Source organism: Pleurodeles waltl, chromosome 7, assembly GCF_031143425.1.
Source record: "Pleurodeles waltl isolate 20211129_DDA chromosome 7, aPleWal1.hap1.20221129, whole genome shotgun sequence".
NCBI classification, from domain to species: Eukaryota; Metazoa; Chordata; class Amphibia; order Caudata; family Salamandridae; genus Pleurodeles; species Pleurodeles waltl.
Genome location: NC_090446.1, coordinates 811,675,353 through 811,694,000, shown reverse-complemented (window position 1 = coordinate 811,694,000; position 18,648 = coordinate 811,675,353). Strand labels below are relative to the sequence as shown.

Here is an 18,648-nt window from a genome sequence, read left to right as displayed (position 1 = left end):
CGGGCCTGTCTCTTCATTCACAATTTTCATTTTTATTTCCGTTTCACATCAGGCATTACACTGTACAATAATCTATGTAATACATGTGATTGACGCATTCCATCCTCATAATCATTATGTTCACAGCCTTGAAAAAGTCATTTCTGACTAAACACGTGACTGCTGTTGTTTTTCCGAATATGAGAACTGTATTGGCCTGTTGACACCTCTCCCCATTTGTTTCACTGGGTCAGGTTATTTCTTCTCTGATATACCACAGGAGAATAAATTGACACTTATACGAATCTGCGATGTGCTGTGGTTTTTCTTCTTTCTACAAATCAACCGTGTTCCTTCTGAGGCGACAGTTCATGCACCCTGTGGCTGGGTGTTAAAACCGCTTGGGCACTCTTCTTCAACATCCAATTGAGACTTGATTGTTTATGTACTTTGGATACATGCTTGAGCTTACAATCCGGAAGTGCGCACCATTTCTACACAGCCACAATTTGTTGTTATTTTTGTAATACAATTCAAGAACCGGCCATACAAGTACACAAACATAAAGTTGTGCTTCGAACTAACCCTAAATTTCTCCCAAAAGTTATATCACCGTTTCATATCAATCAAACAGTGTAACTACCAGTCTTCTTCCCACAGCCAGATTCTGTAGCAGAAAGAGCCCTGCTTACATTAGATATTAAAAGAGCCTTAATGTATTATATAGATAGAACAAAATCATTTAGGAAAACAAAACAGTTATTTGTGGCGTTCCAAAAACCACATACTGGTAACCCTATTTCAAAACAAGGGTTAGCTAGAAGGATAGTAAAATGTATCCAAACATGTAACCTAAAAGCTAAAAGGCACCAATTAGTTACACCTAAAGCACATTCCACACAGAAAAAAGGGGCTACAATGGCTTTCTTAGGTAACATACCAATGGGCTAAATTTGTAAAGCAGCCACTTGGTCAACGCCGCATACATTTACCAAGCATTACTGTGTAGATGTGTTACGAACACAGCAGGCCACAGTAGGATAGGCTGTACTAAGAACACTATTTCAAACAACTTCAACTCCTACAGGCTGACCACCGCTATGGGAGGTAAAACTGCTTTGTAATCTATGCATAGCTTTTGTATCTGCAGCTACACATGCCATCGAACGGAAAATGTCACTTACCAAGTGTACATCTGTTCATGGCATGTTCCGCTGCAGATTCACATGCACCCTCCCCGGGAGCCTGGAACAGATGTACACTGGGTGCCTATATATATATATGTTCGATGGCATGTGTAGCTGCAGATACACATGCTGTGCACATCCCGCCATCTGGTGTTGGGCTCGGAGTGTTACAAGTTGTTTTTCTTCGAAGAAGTCTTTTTTCGAGTCACGAGACTGAGGGACTCCTCCCATTTCGACTCCATTGCGCATGGGCGTCGACTCCATCTTAGATTGTTTTTTTTCCGCCATCGGGTTCGGACGTGTTCCTTTTCGCTCCGTGTTTCGGGTCGGAAAGTTAGTTAGAATCTCGGAAAAATCGTCGGTATTGTTTGCGTTCGGTATCGGGTTAGTTACAACAGATCGACACCGAATTAAGAAGAGCTCCGGTGGCCCTTCGGGGTTTTTTTTCCATCCCCGTCGGGGCCTGGTCGGCCCGGCCACGTGTCTCTTCAAGGCTGATGGAACGGACCCCATTCCGCTTCTGTCCAAAATGCCATAACAAGTATCCATATACAGATCAACATCTGGTCTGTAACTTGTGTTTGTCACCAGAACACAAAGAGGATACTTGTGAAGCCTGTCGAGCGTTTCGGTCCAGGAAGACACTCAGGGACCGAAGAGCAAGAAGACTGCAAATGGCGTCGGCGCCGACAGGACAAGAGCGTTTCGAGGAGGATGAAGAAACATTCTCCACCCAGGAGTCGGACTCTGAGGAGATCGATCCCGAGGAAACGCCTAAAACCGTGAGTAAGATGTCGAAAACAAGAACTCACGAGAAAAGCGCTAAAGCCCAGGGGACGCCACCGCCAACAGGCCATGGCTTAACCCGAAAAGTAGGTGACCGTCGGCAGCGAAAAAGGGCGAGCTGGTGTCGAAGTCATCCGACTCCGGTCGAGATACCGGCACACAGCAATCTCAGGCCCGAGATAGTGGCTCAGAGAAGATTCGGCACCGAGACAGCGGCACCGAAACGGGTCGGCACCGAGAGAGCACGACGCCGAAAGTAAAAAAGGTTTCGTCGGAGCCGAAAAAAGCAGCCGAAAAGGTTTCGGTACCGAAATATCCGGCCTCTGAACCGAAAACAAGTTCCTACACTGAGGAACAAGGACTGTCCACACACATGAAGACACATAGATTTGGACAGGAATTACAGGCAATAGAGCCAGATCACACACAAAGACGGCTCTTTATTCAAAAAGATACAGGGAAGATCAGCACTCTTCCTCCAGTCAAAATGAAACGCAAGCTTGCCTTTCAAGACAAGGACAAACAGCCACACGCAAAGGTGGCTAAACAAGTAACACCGCCACCATCCCCACATCACTCTCCGCAACCATCACCGGTAGCCACTCCACCAATGATGCAATCCCCAACTCATATAGGAATGAGTCAAGATGACCCTGACGCATGGGACCTTTATGACGCACCAGTGTCAGATAATAGTCCAGAATGCTATCCAGCTAAACCATCGCCACCAGAGGATAGTACAGGCTACGCACAGGTGGTGTCAAGAGCAGCGGCATTTCATAATGTCAGCCTTCATTCAGAGCCCATTGAAGACGACTTTCTTTTTAATACACTGTCGTCCACACACAGCCAATATCAGAGTCTTCCTATGCTACCCGGAATGCTAAAACACTCCAAACAAGTGTTTGAGGAGCCTGTTAAAGGGAGAGCCGTTACTCCAAGAGAAGATAAAAAATATAAACCGCCACCAACAGACCCAGTGTACATTACACAACAGCTAACACCAGACTCTGTTGTAGTGGGAGTAGCGCGCAAAAGAGCCAACTCTCATACTTCAGGAGATGCACCACCTCCAGATAAAGAAAGTCGAAAATTCGATGCTGCAGGCAAAAGGGTGGCGGCACAGGCAGCAAACCAGTGGCGTATTGCAAATTCGTAAGCTTTGCTAGCAAGATATAATAGGGCCCATTGGGATGAGATGCAACACCTTATTGAACATTTACCCAAGGAGTTCCAAAAAAGAGCGCAGCAAGTAGTAGAAGAAGGACAGGGTATCTCCAATAATCAGATACGGTCAGCAATGGATGCTGCAGACACAGCTGCTAGAACTGTCAACACAGCAGTAACAATAAGGAGACATGCATGGCTGCGTACATCAGGATTTAAACCAGAGATACAGCAAGCTGTGCTGAATATGCCATTCAACGGACAGCAGTTGTTTGGGCCGGAGGTGGACACTGCGATCGAAAAACTTAAGAAAGACACTGACACGGCCAAAGCCATGGGCGCACTCTACTCCCCACAGAGCAGAGGCACATTTCGAAAGACACAATTTCGAGGGGGGTTTCGAGGGCAAACCACAGAAACCACAACCTCACAAACAAAGCCCACTTACCAGAGCCAGTATCAGCGGGGAGGTTTTCGGGGACAATATAGAGGGGGACAATTTCAAAGGAATAGAGGAAAGTTCCAAAGTCCCAAAACTCCTCCGAACAAGCAGTGACTTCAAGGTCACAAATCCCCAACACATAACACCTGTGGGGGGGAGACTAACCAAGTTTTACAAACATTGGGAGGAAATAACAACAGACACTTGGGTCTTAGCAATTATCCAGCATGGTTATTGCATAGAATTTCTCAAATTCCCTCCAAACATCTCACCGAAAACACAATATGTCAAAACAAAATATAGATCTTCTAGGACTAGAAGTTCAGGCATTGCTACAAAAAGAAGCAATAGAGTTAGTACCAAAACAACAAATAAACACAGGAGTTTACTCCCTGTACTTTCTGATACCCAAAAAAGACAAGAGTCTGAGACCTATACTAGATCTCAGAACATTAAATACCTACATCAAATCAGATCACTTTCACATGGTTACATTACAAGACGTAATCCCACTGCTCAAACAACAAGACTACATGACAACACTAAACCTAAAGGATGCATATTTCCATATACCAATACATCCTTCACAGAGAAAGTACCTAAGGTTTGTATTCCAAGGGATACATTACCAATTCAAAGTGTTGCCATTTGGAATAACAACTGCACCAAGAGTTTTTACAAAATGCTTAGCAGTAGTAGCTGCACATATCAGAAGGCAGCAAATACATGTGTTCCCGTACCTAGACGATTGGTTAATCAAAACCAACATGCTAAGACGGTGTTCACAACACACAAAATATGTCATAGAAATCCTCCACAAACTAGGTTTCTCAATCAACTACACAAAGTCACACCTTCTGCCGTGTCAAACACAGCAATACTTAGGAGCAACAATCAACACAGCAAAAAGGATTGCCACTCCAAGTTTACAAAGAGTTCACACATTTCACAATGTGATACAGACCATGTATCCAAATCAAAAGATACAAGTCAAACTGGTGATGAAACTACTAGGCATGATGTCTTCATGCATAGCCATTGTCCCAAACGCAAGGTTGTACATGCGGCCCTTACAACAGTGCCTAGAATCACAATGGTCACAAGCACAGGGTCAGCTTCTAGATCTGGTGTTGATAGACCGCCAAACATACATCTCGCTTCAATGGTGGAACAGTATAAATTTAAACCAAGGGCGGCCTTTCCAAGACCCAGTGCCACAATACGTAATAACAGATGCTTCCATGATAGGGTGGGGAGCACACCTCAATCAACACAGCATCCAAGGACAATGGGACATACAGCAAAAACAGTTTCACATAAATCACTTAGAACTGTTAGCGGTATTTCTAGCGCTCAAAGCATTTCAACCCATAATAAGCCACAAACACATTCTTGTCAAAACAGACAACATGACAACAATGTATTACCTAAACAAACAGGGAGGCACACACTCGACACAGTTGTGTCTCCTAACACAGAAAATATGGCATTGGGCGATTCACAACCACATTCGCCTAATAGCACAATTTATTCCAGGAATTCAGAACCAGTTAGCAGACAATCTCTCTCGGGATCACCAACAGATCCACGAATGGGAGATTCACCCCCAAATACTAAACACTTACTTTCAAATGTGGGGAACACCACAAATAGATCTATTTGCAACAAAGGAAAACTCAAAATGCCAAAACTTCGCATCCAGGTACCCACAAGATCAGTCTCAGGGCAATGCGTTATGGATGAGCTGGTCAGGGATATTTGCTTACGCTTTTCCCCCTCTCCCACTCCTTCCATATCTAGTAAACAAATTGAGTCAAAACAAACTCAAACTCATACTAATAGCACTGACATGGGCAAGACAACCTTGGTACACAACACTACTAGACCTCTCAGTAGTACCTCATGTCAAACTACCAAACAGACCAGATCTGTTAACACAACACAAACAACAGATCAGACACCCAAATCCAGCATCGCTGAATCTAGCAATTTGGCTCCTAAAATCCTAGAATTCGGACACTTAGACCTCACACAAGAATGTATGGAGGTCATAAGACAAGCTAGGAAACCTACCACTAGACACTGCTATGCAAATAAGTGGAAAAGATTTGTTTATTACTGCCATAATAATCAAATTCAACCCTTACACACATCTGCCAAAGATATAGTAGGATACTTACTACAATTGTAAAAGTCAAAGCTAGCTTTCTCTTCAATAAAGATACATCTGACCGCAATTTCAGCCTACCTGCAAATTACGCACTCAACTTCATTATTTAGGATACCAGTCATAAAAGCATTTATGGAAGGCCTAAAGAGAATTATACCACCACGAACACCACCAATTCCTTCATGGAACCTCAACATTGTCTTAACACGACTCATGGGTCCACCTGTTGAGCCCATGCACTCTTGTGAAATGCAATACTTAACATGGAAAGTTGCATTTTTGATTGCCATCACATCTCTAAGAAGAGTGAGTGAAATTCAAGCATTTACCATACAAGAACCATTTATTCAAATACACAAGCATAAAGTAGTTCTACGGACAAATCCCAAAATTTTACCAAAAGTGATCTCACCGTTCCACTTGAATCAAACGGTAGAATTACCAGTGTTCTTCCCACAGCCAGATTCTGTAGCTGAAAGAGCGCTGCATACATTAGACATCAAAAGAGCACTAATGTACTACATTCACAGAACAAAACTAATTCGAAAAACAAAACAATTATTTATTGCTTTCTAAAAACCTCATACAGGGAATCCAATTTCTAAACAAGGCATTGCTAGATGGATAGTTAAGTGTATTCAAACCTGCTATCTTAAAGCAAAGAGAGAGCTGCCTATTACACCAAAGGCACACTCAACCTAAAAAAAAGGTGCTACCATGGCCTTTCTAGGAAATATTCCAATGAACGAAATATGTAAGGCAGCAACATGGTCTACGCCTCATACATTTACCAAACACTACTGTGTAGATGTGTTAACGGCACAACAAGCCACAGTAGGTCAAGCTGTACTACGAACATTATTTCAAACAACTTCAACTCCTACAGGCTGAACCACCGCTTTTGGGGAGATAACTGCTTACTAGTCTATGCACAGCATGTGTATCTGCAGCTACACATGCCATCGAACGGAAAATGTCACTTACCCAGTGTACATCTGTTCGTGGCATTAGTCGCTGCAGATTCACATGCGCCCACCCGCCTCCCCGGGAGCCTATAGCCGTTTAGAAGTTGATCTTGAACATTTGTAAATTTGTAAATATATTACTTTAAACTTCATTATGTACATACGTATTCACTCCATTGCATGGGCACTATTACTAGCATACACAACTCCTACCTCACCCTCTGCGGGGAAAACAGTCTAAGATGGAGTCGACGCCCATGCGCAATGGAGTCGAAATGAGAGGAGTCCCTCAGTCTCGTGACTCGAAAAAAGACTTCTTCGAAGAAAAACAACTTGTAACACTCCGAGCCCAACACCAGATGGCGGGATGTGCACAGCATGTGAATCTGCAGCGACTAATGCCACGAACAGATGTACACCGGGTAAGTGACATTTTCCATATATATATATGTATATGTATATATATATATATATATATATATATATATGTATATATATTGGATGGCATGTGTAGGTCTGAGTCGGTGTCTCGGATGGAGACTGCTGTCTGCACCTGTTCTTCCTCCATGACGTCGAGATGTTCGGTGCTTTTCGACGCCATTTCTAGTCTTCGGGCCCTGCGATCTCTCAAGGGCCTCTTTTATCAAAACGATTGACAGGCTTCGCAGTCTTCCTCCCAATGGTCCGGAGAAAGGCACAAATTACAAATGCGGTGTTGGTCTGTATATGGGTGCTTCGCGTTGCACCGAGAGCAGAAACGAAATGGAGTCCGATCCATCAGGCTTTCCACGCAGTAGGCCCGAACAAGCTTGAGCTGGCCGCACGCGTCCCGAAGGGCGAAATGAAGGTTCCGATGGTACTACGGGTTCGATGCTAGATGGGAAACGCGATCGAAAGAATACCGATGAATAAATCGGTTTTCTGGGGTTTTCCAATTTGAAATCTCGGAGCGAGAGGAAACACGTCGGAACCCAACAGTGGAAAGAAAACAATCTAACTATGGAGTCGATGCCCATGCGCAGTGTAACCGAGAGGAGCAGTCACTCGATCCTGTGACTCTGAAAAGACTTCGTAGAAGAAAAACAACTTGTAACACTCCGAGCCCAACACTGGATGTCGGAAGAGATATGCATAGCATGTGAATCTGCAGCACTACATGCCACGAACAGATGTACACTGGGTAAGTGACATTTTCCATATATATATATATATATATATATATATTTTATTGCCATCAGAGTTTTCCGCTCAGAACTTAAGTAGGGTGGCCACGGCACTGCGAGGGCGGAGAACCCTCGGTGAAAATTCCAACAAACATTCTCCACAGGAAGAAATGCGCCAAGCCAGTTTAAAAGCGCTATGAGGCACTTTATTTCACTTTAAGATCACCAGAAAACGAATGTTCTTCCCTGACGCGTTTCGGCTGACAACTCAGCCTTAATCATAGGTGCATGGTTCTCCAGTTTGAAAAATTACCATGTGATGAAATCAACCATCCTTTTATCCTTTGGCCTTAAAGTCACAGAGTCTTTTTGCTGCAATGAGTGCACTTAATTAATTTCACATGCGTAGTGGTATAATCCTCCTTTATAAATCAAAGTGCACTGTCAATATGATTGTCTCATGCTGTTGTCCAGAATTTAACTTTCTGTGTTTCTTTATAATCATACTTTCAAGATACTCAGCAACAAACTTCTTCGTACTTATTTCAAAAGTGACTTTGAATGTCCATTTCACAAACACACTACAGCTGTTCCTTATTTTTCAGCCTCATAGATGCATTGCAATTACCAATGGCCTATATTTCACCTCCGTGCCTCTCAGACGCTGTAAAACAGTGAATGGGATTAAGTCAATATCTCCTTCACTTCCCTTTCCCGATTTCACGTCTTAATGCATTATAAATATTTAATTTTTCTCTTTTCGGTCGGTATCCCCGTACCTGATTCTTTAGCTGTGAATTCGGGCAGATCTGGCTCCATCAAAATCGTCGCCATCAGGGTTTCTTCGCTCAGAGCCTGCCCTTAAGTAGGGTGGCCACGGCGCTGCAAGGGCGGAGAACCCTCGCTGTAAATTCCAACAAACATTCTCCACAGGAAGAAATGCGCCAAGCGAGTTTAACAGCGCTATGAGGCACTTTATTTCACTTTCAAATTGCCAGAGCACTGCCTACACTTCACTGAGAGGGGATACCTGGACCTGGTATAAGATGTAAGCACCATAGGTATCCACCACACACCACACACCAGGCACTGCCCTAGAATTCAAACACTGTATACCTCTTGTGATGAAAATATAGAGCAATTCTACATCCAACCACTAGAGAGCAGGATGAAGCAAAGTATATTTAAATATGCTACCAAGCTGCAAAACCTTTGTTTCTTTTCCGGATTTCTAATTGACATTTCAACTTATGCACACTCATCTCTGTTTGTTAAAACAGAAACTGATATTTGATGTGCGGCTGTAGATACACATGCTTTTCATATCCCTGCCATCTGATGTTGGGTCTGGAAGCCTGTAAGTTGTTTTTCTTCCAAGAAGTCTTTTGAGTAACACGGTAGAGTGACTCCTACTCTTGGTGATAATGTGAATGGGGATCAACCTATTGTTAGATTGTTTTCTTCCACCATCTGGTCCAATCGTGTATCATTTATCTCCAGGTCGAGACTGTTTTCAAACTCTTTGCGGTTGTGATCCATCCCCACTGTCGTCAGTATTGTTATCAAATGTTTCCCCACCTTTGTGTTTTGAGATTGGAAAACCATTACCTGTCTCTTCGATTTGCTTGAACAAATGCCCTTTGGGCCTCGCCCTTCTGGACTATCTTTCTGTCCTGTTCGGTAGGGAATCCCCTACTGATGGAATAGACGCCTTTCTGTTTCTGCACAAGGTGCCACTCTAAGTACCCGCAGACCGACCTTCATCAGGTCTGCAACCTCGGTTTGTCTCCAGACCACAGAAAAGGGGACTGGGAAGTCTGCCAATTGTTTTGGTCCAAAAACACTGAACAAGACCGAAGGGCACATTGCAAGGAGATACAACAGAGAGAGGTCGACGACACGCCCAACATCTTTCGATATCAGGATGTGGAAGAACTCCAAAAGGCTTCTGCAGCCGAGGAAGAAGCTTTTTCCTTCGAGGTCTCCGACTCTGAATTAGAAATCAACCATGAAATGCAGGATCTTCCCCCGGGTCAGCATACTGTGAGTACTGACATCCCTGTCCTGCCACTGCCTATAAGCCATTGTTGGCACCGAAAATCACATTTGATTGCCCTGCCCTTGAGCCTGGCACCGAAACCTAAGTCAAAGCAGACCACTTTGGTGCCTAGTCAACCAGCTCCACCTTCGGCACAAACCACTTCGGCACCGAAACAGAAAGTAATCTCGGCTTTGAAGATTTCCAGATCGGCACCAAACTCTGACTTGAGTACTCTAGAAGAACCAATTCTCCTCAAGATGCAGGAGAAGCTCGATGCCCGTCAGAGACAACTCCATATACAGTCTCATGCTGGGCGCATTCTGGCTAACACCTTGGTTTCAGTGCCACCTCCATCCAAGAGCCAACTTTCCTTTGGAGAAGTCATTGATCTGCTGCTGCCGACCAAGACAAATAAGACTGACAAGACCACCAGTTCCATGCGTCCTCCTACACTATCTTCCGCTCTACCCCCACCACCTTTACTCTTTACCCCTCATTCTCATGGTGATCCATTAGACATCACTCCTCAGGATCCCCACATTCTTTCACTTGTTGGCATGGGATGATACATTTGATGCACTAGAGCCCCCTGATGCTTGGTCAGCCTATGACGTTGACCCCCCAAGGGGATAACGATCCCATCCTATACCCTGCTAGGCCATCTCCTCCTAATGACACCACCTCCTATCAGGAGCTTATTAGCAGGGCTGCAACATACCATCAGGTACCACTCCATAAAGAACCCACAGAAGAGGACTTTGTGTTTAAAACCCCAACATATATGACAACACAATATCTCCCTGTGCTAAAGGGTATGTCAAGACAAGCAGTTTATATTTTTAGAGATCTTGCGTGAGCCCACATTAACACTCCCAGGATCAATTAAAAAAACAAACAAACAAAATATATATTTCTAAGGCCCCACCATCTGACCTTATTTTTATGAGATGGCAAATTCCACCTGACTCTGGTTGTCTCCATTGCCCGTAAAAGGGCTAATTTCCAGGCTACCAGTGATGCTCCACCTCCAGGTAAGGAGAGTAAGCTTATGGATGTTTCTGGCAAAAGAGTTGTGGCACAGTCTGCCAATCACTGGCATGTTGCTAAAACCATGGGGTTATTAGACCGATACGATTGTGCCTACTGGAACAAAATGGAGGAACTCCTCCAGCACCTCACATAGAAGCACAGACAGAGAGGGCAGGAGATTGTAGCTGAGGGGCAGCTTATTTCCAACATTTCAATTAGGTGTTCCCTAGCCTGTGCAGATGCTGCCGCCAGGAGTATTAACACCAGTGTTGTGTTGCTCTGCCATGCCTGGCTGTCCATATCTATTTTTAAGCCAGAAGTCCCACACAGCCTCTTAAATGTCCCCTTGATAAGGAAGACCTTTTTGGCCCTCAGGCTGACCAGGCTCTTGAGAAAATGAAAAAAGATACTGGACAAAGTCTATGGGTGCACTTCAAACACCAAGTCCCTGTGGCTCCTTTTGCAGCTGTTTCTTTAAGGCAAGCTTGAAAACAACCTCTTCAGATGCCTTGTCTTCATATCAAGGCCATAGTCATCAGTCCTGTCCCTCAGGATGCTACGTGGGCACATACAGGGGTAACAACATAAGGGGGCAGAGGCATAGGTACTTCCCCACATGGTGCTGCACCTGCCACATCAGTGAGTCTTATCCCCCTGATTATACCACACTTGTCAAGGGGATGTTTGCAATAGTTCCTCCCCACTTGGCGGTTCATAACATCGGATCAGTGGATGTTGGACAGTATGCAAAATGGTTACTGTCTGGAACTCATTACCACACCTCCAAACATTGCATCTCACACTCACAGACTCGCTCCGGAACACCTAAAACTGCTCAAACAGGAAGTTCAGGCTCTCTTACTCAAAGGAGCTATAGAATCTGTCCCTATGCAAGATCAAGGGTCAGGATTGTACTCCTTATACTACCTAATCCTCACAAATGACTGATCTTTATGGCCAATCTTAGATATACAGCCATTAAATCATTACAGCCTGTCAGAACATTTACATATAGTCACCCTCCAAGACGTGATCCGACTTCTCCAACAAGACGATTACCTCTCAGCACTAGACTTGAAGGACGCCTGTTTTCACATTCCCATACACCCAGCACATCGCAAATGCTTGATATTTGTAATAGCAGGCAACCATTACCAATTCTTCCATTTGGGATCACTACTGCATCTCAAGTATTCACAAAATGCCAAGCAGTGGTAGCAGCACGTTTGTGCAGACAAAACGTTCATGTTTTCCCAAATCCGGCGTCACCATCAGTTTCCAAAAATCTCACCTTCAGCCTTTTCTGGCTCAACCATATTTATGGACTGCTCTAAACCCACAGATGGGATTAGCCTTTCCCTCTGCAGCACATATACACAACTTTCAAATGCTAATACTGTGCTTCCAAACCAATCAACAAGGCACAGTCAGAACTGTCATGGGACTTCTCAGTATGATGACCTTGTCCCCATAGTGCCGAATGCACGTCGACGCATGCAGCAGTTGCAGGAATGTCTAGCACAACAATGGTCTCAGTCACAGGTTCAGTTGGAAGATCTAGTATTGATAGACAGCCACACTTATCGCTCTCTGCAGTGGAGGAACACAAACAACATGTTAAAATGTCAACCTTTCCTTGACTCTGTTCCCCAAACTATACTGACAAAGGGCACATCACAGACTAGTTGGGGTGCTTATCTACAGAATCACACGGCCCATGGTCTCTGGGATATCAAACACAGGGGTCTCCACATCAACTACTTAGAGCTTCAGGCTGTTCACCTTGCGTTGAAAGCTTTCACTCATCACCTGATCGGCAGGGTTGTCTTGATCTGATAGGACAATATGACAACCATGTACTACTTACAAAAATAGGGCGGGGGCATTCTCTACAGTTATCCAGCCTATCGCAAACAATCTAGCATTGGGCTCTCCATCACAACATCGGTCTGTTAGCAGATCATCGTGCTGGAACACACAATTTTGCTGAACTTCTAAGCAGGATTCAGCAACAAGTTCACGAGTGGCCACAAGTCCTACTCCCCTACTTTCAAAACTAGGGGTTTCCAGACATAGATCTGTTCACAGCAGACAACGCAAAATGCCCAAACCTCGCCTCCAGGTTCCCACACTGCTATTCCAAAGGCAATGCTCCATGAATGAACTGGTCAGGGATATTTGCCTACGCTTTTCCACCTCTCTCTCTTATTCCGTTTCTGGTTCGGAAGCTCCAGAAAACATCCATCACACTAACACTAGTAGCTCCCACATGGGACCGACAGCCCTGGTTCACAACCCTTCTCGAAATATCAGTAGTTCCTTACCAGAAGCTTTCCTTCAACCCAGACCTTCTGACTCAGAACCATGGCGAAATCAGACACCCAAATCCCAAGGAACTCAAGCTAGCAATTTGGCTCTTGAGGTCATAGAGTTTGACTATCTCAGTGTCACACCTGAATGAACGGCCATTCTTAAAGAAGCACACTCGACCATGTTATGCAGCTAAATGGAAGAGATTTGTCTGTTACTGTCATAAAACCAGTATCAATCCATTTAGTGCAACAACGCAAAACATTGTTAGCTACCACATTCAATGTTCTGGCCTTGCACTCACATCTATACGCTTACATTCAGCAGCGGTTGCTGCCTACCTTCAAAATATTTATCATTGTTTAAATACCAGTTATTAAAACCTTAACTGAATGTGTTAAAAGAGTAATTGCACCGCAGGTTCCACCAGCACCTACATGGAATATTAACATTGTTCTCACAAGACTTGTGAGCCCTCCTTTCGCATCACTACACAACTGCTGTTAGAAATGGGGTTTCTGCATGCCTCTAATCCAGGCAGAACCCAGCACTCTGGTCAGGGCAAGTAAGTTACATGTTAAAGATAACCTGTGCTCACCCTCTGGTAGTTTAGTGCAGAGCTGTAAGGCTCATCATCAGAGGCATTGTGTAAAGTATTTGTGCAACACACTCACAGCAACACAGTAAAACACCACAAAAAGGCTTCACACATAGTTAAGAAAATAGTAACTTATGTAGAAAACCGAAGACCAAAATAACAAAAATCCAATAAATAGTTTAGGGGTTAGGTATGAAAATAAATCTGGTCAGAGTAATGTTAGGCCAAGGCAAGAAATACAAATCTGAGATGAGTCCACACAGGATTTTAAAAGAAAGTTTCAAAGAACTGAATGAAGCTCCAAACATGCAGGGCCCGTTTTAGAGCCTTTATGGTAATGTTGGGGAATGCACTTCAAGTTGCGGTTGCCATAGTCGGTATGTTTCTTACAGATCAAGTATAGCCTCGCTGGGCAGGCTTGCTAGGAGAAATGCAGTATTGTTCCCCACTAGTGAGGAGTGCCGGGTAATCAACCTGGGACCATTGGGGTCCACTTACAGCAACTACCAAAATATCACTGCAGCCACAGGCCGGGTCAGAAAAAGTACTTTGTTGCAGGCAGGGGAAGTGGAGTCAGGCAGGCCCTTGTTGTGCATCTAGGATGGGAGCGGGGTGCCAAACGAGTCTGTGCTCCCAGTCATTGCAACATCCGTGAACCTCCCACACTGGGCATGCGTTGCTGGCCAGACAGTCATGCTGCACAGCGGCAGGCGAGGCCAGAGCAATGAGTGACTTGCAGGGCTTCGTACCAAGACCACATCTCACCCATTGAAATGTGGCGCTTTCAAGGTACTCCTTGCAGGGAAGATGCAGTATTCCTCGGCCCCCAAAATTGTTTAAAAAGTCCCAAATGCGGCTGTTGCTTAGCCGGGGACCGTGTTGAAACCACTTATGCCTGTGCTGCCACACTTTTGAGGTGCTCAGCCCAGGGCAATCGGGCAGCACTGCAAACGCAGCCAGAGGGCAGGTCTTCTTGTGACGAGGTCTTTGTGTTCCTGAGACTGCAGGAAAGAACATGTCTTCAGGCAGCAGGCTAGCACAACATGGCGGGACAGAGGTGCCTGGGAACATTCAGGCACAGCAAAGTGGCAATCCTTCTGCGCAACAGCATTTATTCCAACAGAGTTTCATCTGAGTCCAGTAGTGTACTGATTTGAGTGGATCAAGAGGCCCAGTACTTATATTAGACAGCGTCTTTGATGTGAGGGAGGACTACAAATGCACATGCCCCCCTTTCAGCTCAGCCTCAGCTCCCAACTATCAGTTGGGGGTAATCAGCCCCTTTGTGCGGGCTCTGGTCACTACCATTTGAGATGTAAGTATGAGCCCTTCCCAACCTCCTCCCCAGGAAGACCCATCAGTATACAGATGTAGTGTTGTCGGTGTCTGAAGGGTTTGCACAAGTGTAGCTGTCACCTAGCCCAAGCTAGACCTGTATTGGAGATAGACCGTAGGACACAGGGCAGTGATTGCAGAGAAATGTCCAGTTTCTAAAGTGTAATTTTTAAATAGTAATAATAAATCTGACTTTACCAGCAAAGAGGTTTTATTATTACCATTCCAATGGTACTAAACATGATGCAGCTACTCCTCTCAGATTAGGAATTACATCTTAAAGATATGATAAGGAATTTCCAATGTAGGCCCATGAGAGAGGAAGGTCTCACAGTAATGAAAGACGCCTTTGGAAGTTTTTCATTACCAGGGCATGAAAACCGGAAAGGTGCATGTCCTTCCTTGCACTTACATGGCACCCTGCCCTGTGGGCTACCTAGGGCCTACTCCTTATTCCATATTTCAAGGCTAAGTCTATGAGGGATATTTTTCAGACCCTGTTATTAGCTTACCTCTGTGTTTTTTTGTTGTGACTTAAGTTTATTTTGTTGTGTTTATTTGCATTCTAATAAAATCTGATTTGGTTTAGATGTAGTTTGTTATACAGGATGTATATTCACACTGCTTAGGTAATGTGTTTAGTTGGAGTCTGTATTTAAAGTCCTGAAGTTGCATAAGCACTGACCTGCAGTGCTAGTATGAGTTGACTCTTCATATTAATACTGTTTACCTTTGTTTCTGCATATTTTCAAACATTCAGTGTCATCCTTGGAGGGGACATTTCTAATTTTGTCTTGCTCCTCTTTAGCATATGTTCTGGAGCTGTGTTTTTAGAATATTCAGTTAACTTTAATTTGTGTAATGCCTTTACGTGATGTTAATGTGGCTAATACTGATGTCCCCACTCTTTCGCCCCTAAGACCATAGCACAGTTAATAAAGGCAGTAAATATATATGGCTAGAATAAAACTTAAGTGTTTAAAGTTTGTCCTTCAAATGTGAGTTTTGCAAATTTTACAAAATGATTCTGGTAAAAATAATTGATCACTAATTTTAGCCACAGGGAAGTTTTGTGAAAGTACAAAACTATGTAGAAATAAACTAAATTTGTCGAAACGTCCTAATAAATGTTATCTTTGAAGCCAGGACTGAGGTTTTTCTCTGGTCTCTTTTCAGTCTTTGTATGTCTCCGATTTCCCTGTCTTGCTTCGTGTTACTTCGGTGTACATTTTATAGTTATAACTAAATCTATGTATCAGTTTTTGTAGTGGAACTTAGCTGTGTAGTATGCAGTGGAGTGTTGTACAAAGTACAAGTGATAGGGACAATTCATGATATCCGAAATTGGAAGGTTGTTCTGTATTTGTGGGACGGCTGCTTGGGGAGGAACAAACTTCTTTATTCCCGGTGGAAGTCTCCATTGCATAATGCTCTGTTTCTCAATTATGATTGGTCTGGAACTCTGGGTCTCTCTTGAACCTTGTCCTTCCGTGAAGATGTGTTCAACCTCCTTATGCAGTGTGCTGAAACAAAATGGATGAGTATTCTTGCCCAACTAAAACGCAAAAATAGATGAGGCTGTGTGCTGTCTGTCTTTTTCCCACAGACTATGAAGAGCTAGAGATCAGCTCAAGGAAGTGGATGTTTGAATTAGTTTGAAACCCTTTTATTTGGTTGAGAAGGGATATTAGGGCATACTGGTGGCACCGCACCGAGGTGACGGAGGTTGCATCTGCATTCTTTGGCATTGTTCACCTGCAAGAGATCTGAAGCCCGGCTACTTGGATGCAGTGCATGGGCCATATTATTCAAAGGATGCGAAAACAGGTACAGTGCGCCTTACTACAATGAATGCATTGAACCCAGGGCAACTGCAAACTCATGCTGCCCGTGGGCAACACACTCAGTGAACTAGGAAGCGACTGCTTCAAAGCTGCTCCATGATTCAGAGTACAGGTTGCAACTCATCTGCATATTAAAGAGGAGTTAGAGATCCCCCTGCAAGCATGTGCAGTGAGTGACTGCACCGCCTGCAGGGGGATGTCTGGAAGGTCTATAAGATCCAACTTCCCTCCACCCCGTCCAGAGGGTATCCTTCAGGTGGCACAATGACACTGTGCCACCTTCTTGTGGTGCACAGTGGGTGTGCCTCCTAAGGGCCTGTTTGCGTCTGACCACATCTGTGATATGTTGCAGAGGCACAATATTTCCATCATCTACATGGAGCCCTCTCATGATAGCTCTGGTGCAACACGTGACCCCTTTTGTTATGCCAATGTGCCCCCATGTATTTGTGGAGCAGTACTGCCCTGGCCCAGACTAAATTCACAGGTGTGCCATGACGTAAAAAGGATGATGTTCAAGATTACTTCCCCCTCTGACCTTATTTTCTTTTCCGTGGAAATTATGCAAATCCATGATAGATTGATACTGCAAAATAGAAAAATGTGTTAACGGTGCACGGTGCCGCACTGATAAAATTGTAAAATGAGTTATTTCATCTAGGTTAAGTCATTGAAATCAAAGTTTTTTCTTGATCAGTGTCTCCAACTTCTGCATGTCTTAGTTATCCCAGCATCTGCATATTATCAGTGTAACTTTAAAATTGGAATTAATTAAAAGTGGATTGGTGAGTGTTTGTAATCCTAAACTCATTCCACATACCTTGTGTTTAAGTCTGCAGGTTTTATACACTGATGATGGTTTTCCAGTTCAAATGATGGGCAATAGAAAAATTATCTTTAGCATGAAAATACACTTTTTAAGTTAATAATCCGCTCATTTTTGTTTTCCAGGTGAGATTGTAAAGATCAACATGGGGAGAATGCTTTTATGTGAGGCAACAGCTGCTATTATGGAGAAGGGCTTCAGTGTTCTTGGAATCAAACCTGTTCAGAGGATGTAACGTTTCTGAATCTGTCAGTTTTTTCTATTATGGAATGGATGACACCTCAAGGTTGATTTTTATTTTTCTAATTAACTGTGTCTCTCATACAAAGAGAATGAAACAATAAAGACATTTTTGAAATCACTTAGTTTCCGCACTCTGTGTAAGCCTTATGAACTCAAAGTGAAAGGTTCAGAAGACTGTACAGTGTGAGCAGAACAGAAGAGAAATGGTTGTATTCACTTTTTATATTACAAGGCCAGTGATATAGAAGAGCAGAGAGCGTGGACTTTGTGATAAAGTCACCATTTTCCAAGATGCACTTTTTCTTTAGGTGGCCCTTAGATCATTCCCTGTTTAAGTGATTAGGGATTCGTTTAGAAGCAGCTCAATATGACAAGGTTGTGATACTATGAGAACTTAGTTTTCATTCTCATTCTGCAAAGACTATTTAACCAGAAACTTAATTGTATAGCTTTTTATGCATTTTAGGGGGATAGTGAATCGTACATATCTATATTTTTAATGTAGCATAGTGTCGACCCCTTGCATATATTTTCCAACTTACTGTCTTTGTATCTATCAATAT

At 43.7% G+C, this 18,648-nt stretch overlaps 1 protein-coding gene across 2 annotated transcripts in view; it reads left to right on the top strand.

Annotated features, from left to right (window-relative positions):
• The window catches only part of RARS1 (arginyl-tRNA synthetase 1), a 230,040-nt gene extending 211,837 nt beyond the window's left edge, over positions 1-18,203 (top strand). For both annotated transcript variants that reach the window (XM_069199348.1, XM_069199349.1), the window contains exon 15: positions 17,968-18,203. In XM_069199348.1, coding sequence (XP_069055449.1) covers positions 17,968-18,077 — 110 coding nt within the window. In that variant the 3' untranslated portion in view covers positions 18,078-18,203. The remainder of the gene's footprint in view (positions 1-17,967) is intronic.
• Positions 18,204-18,648: the final 445 nt, after the last annotated feature.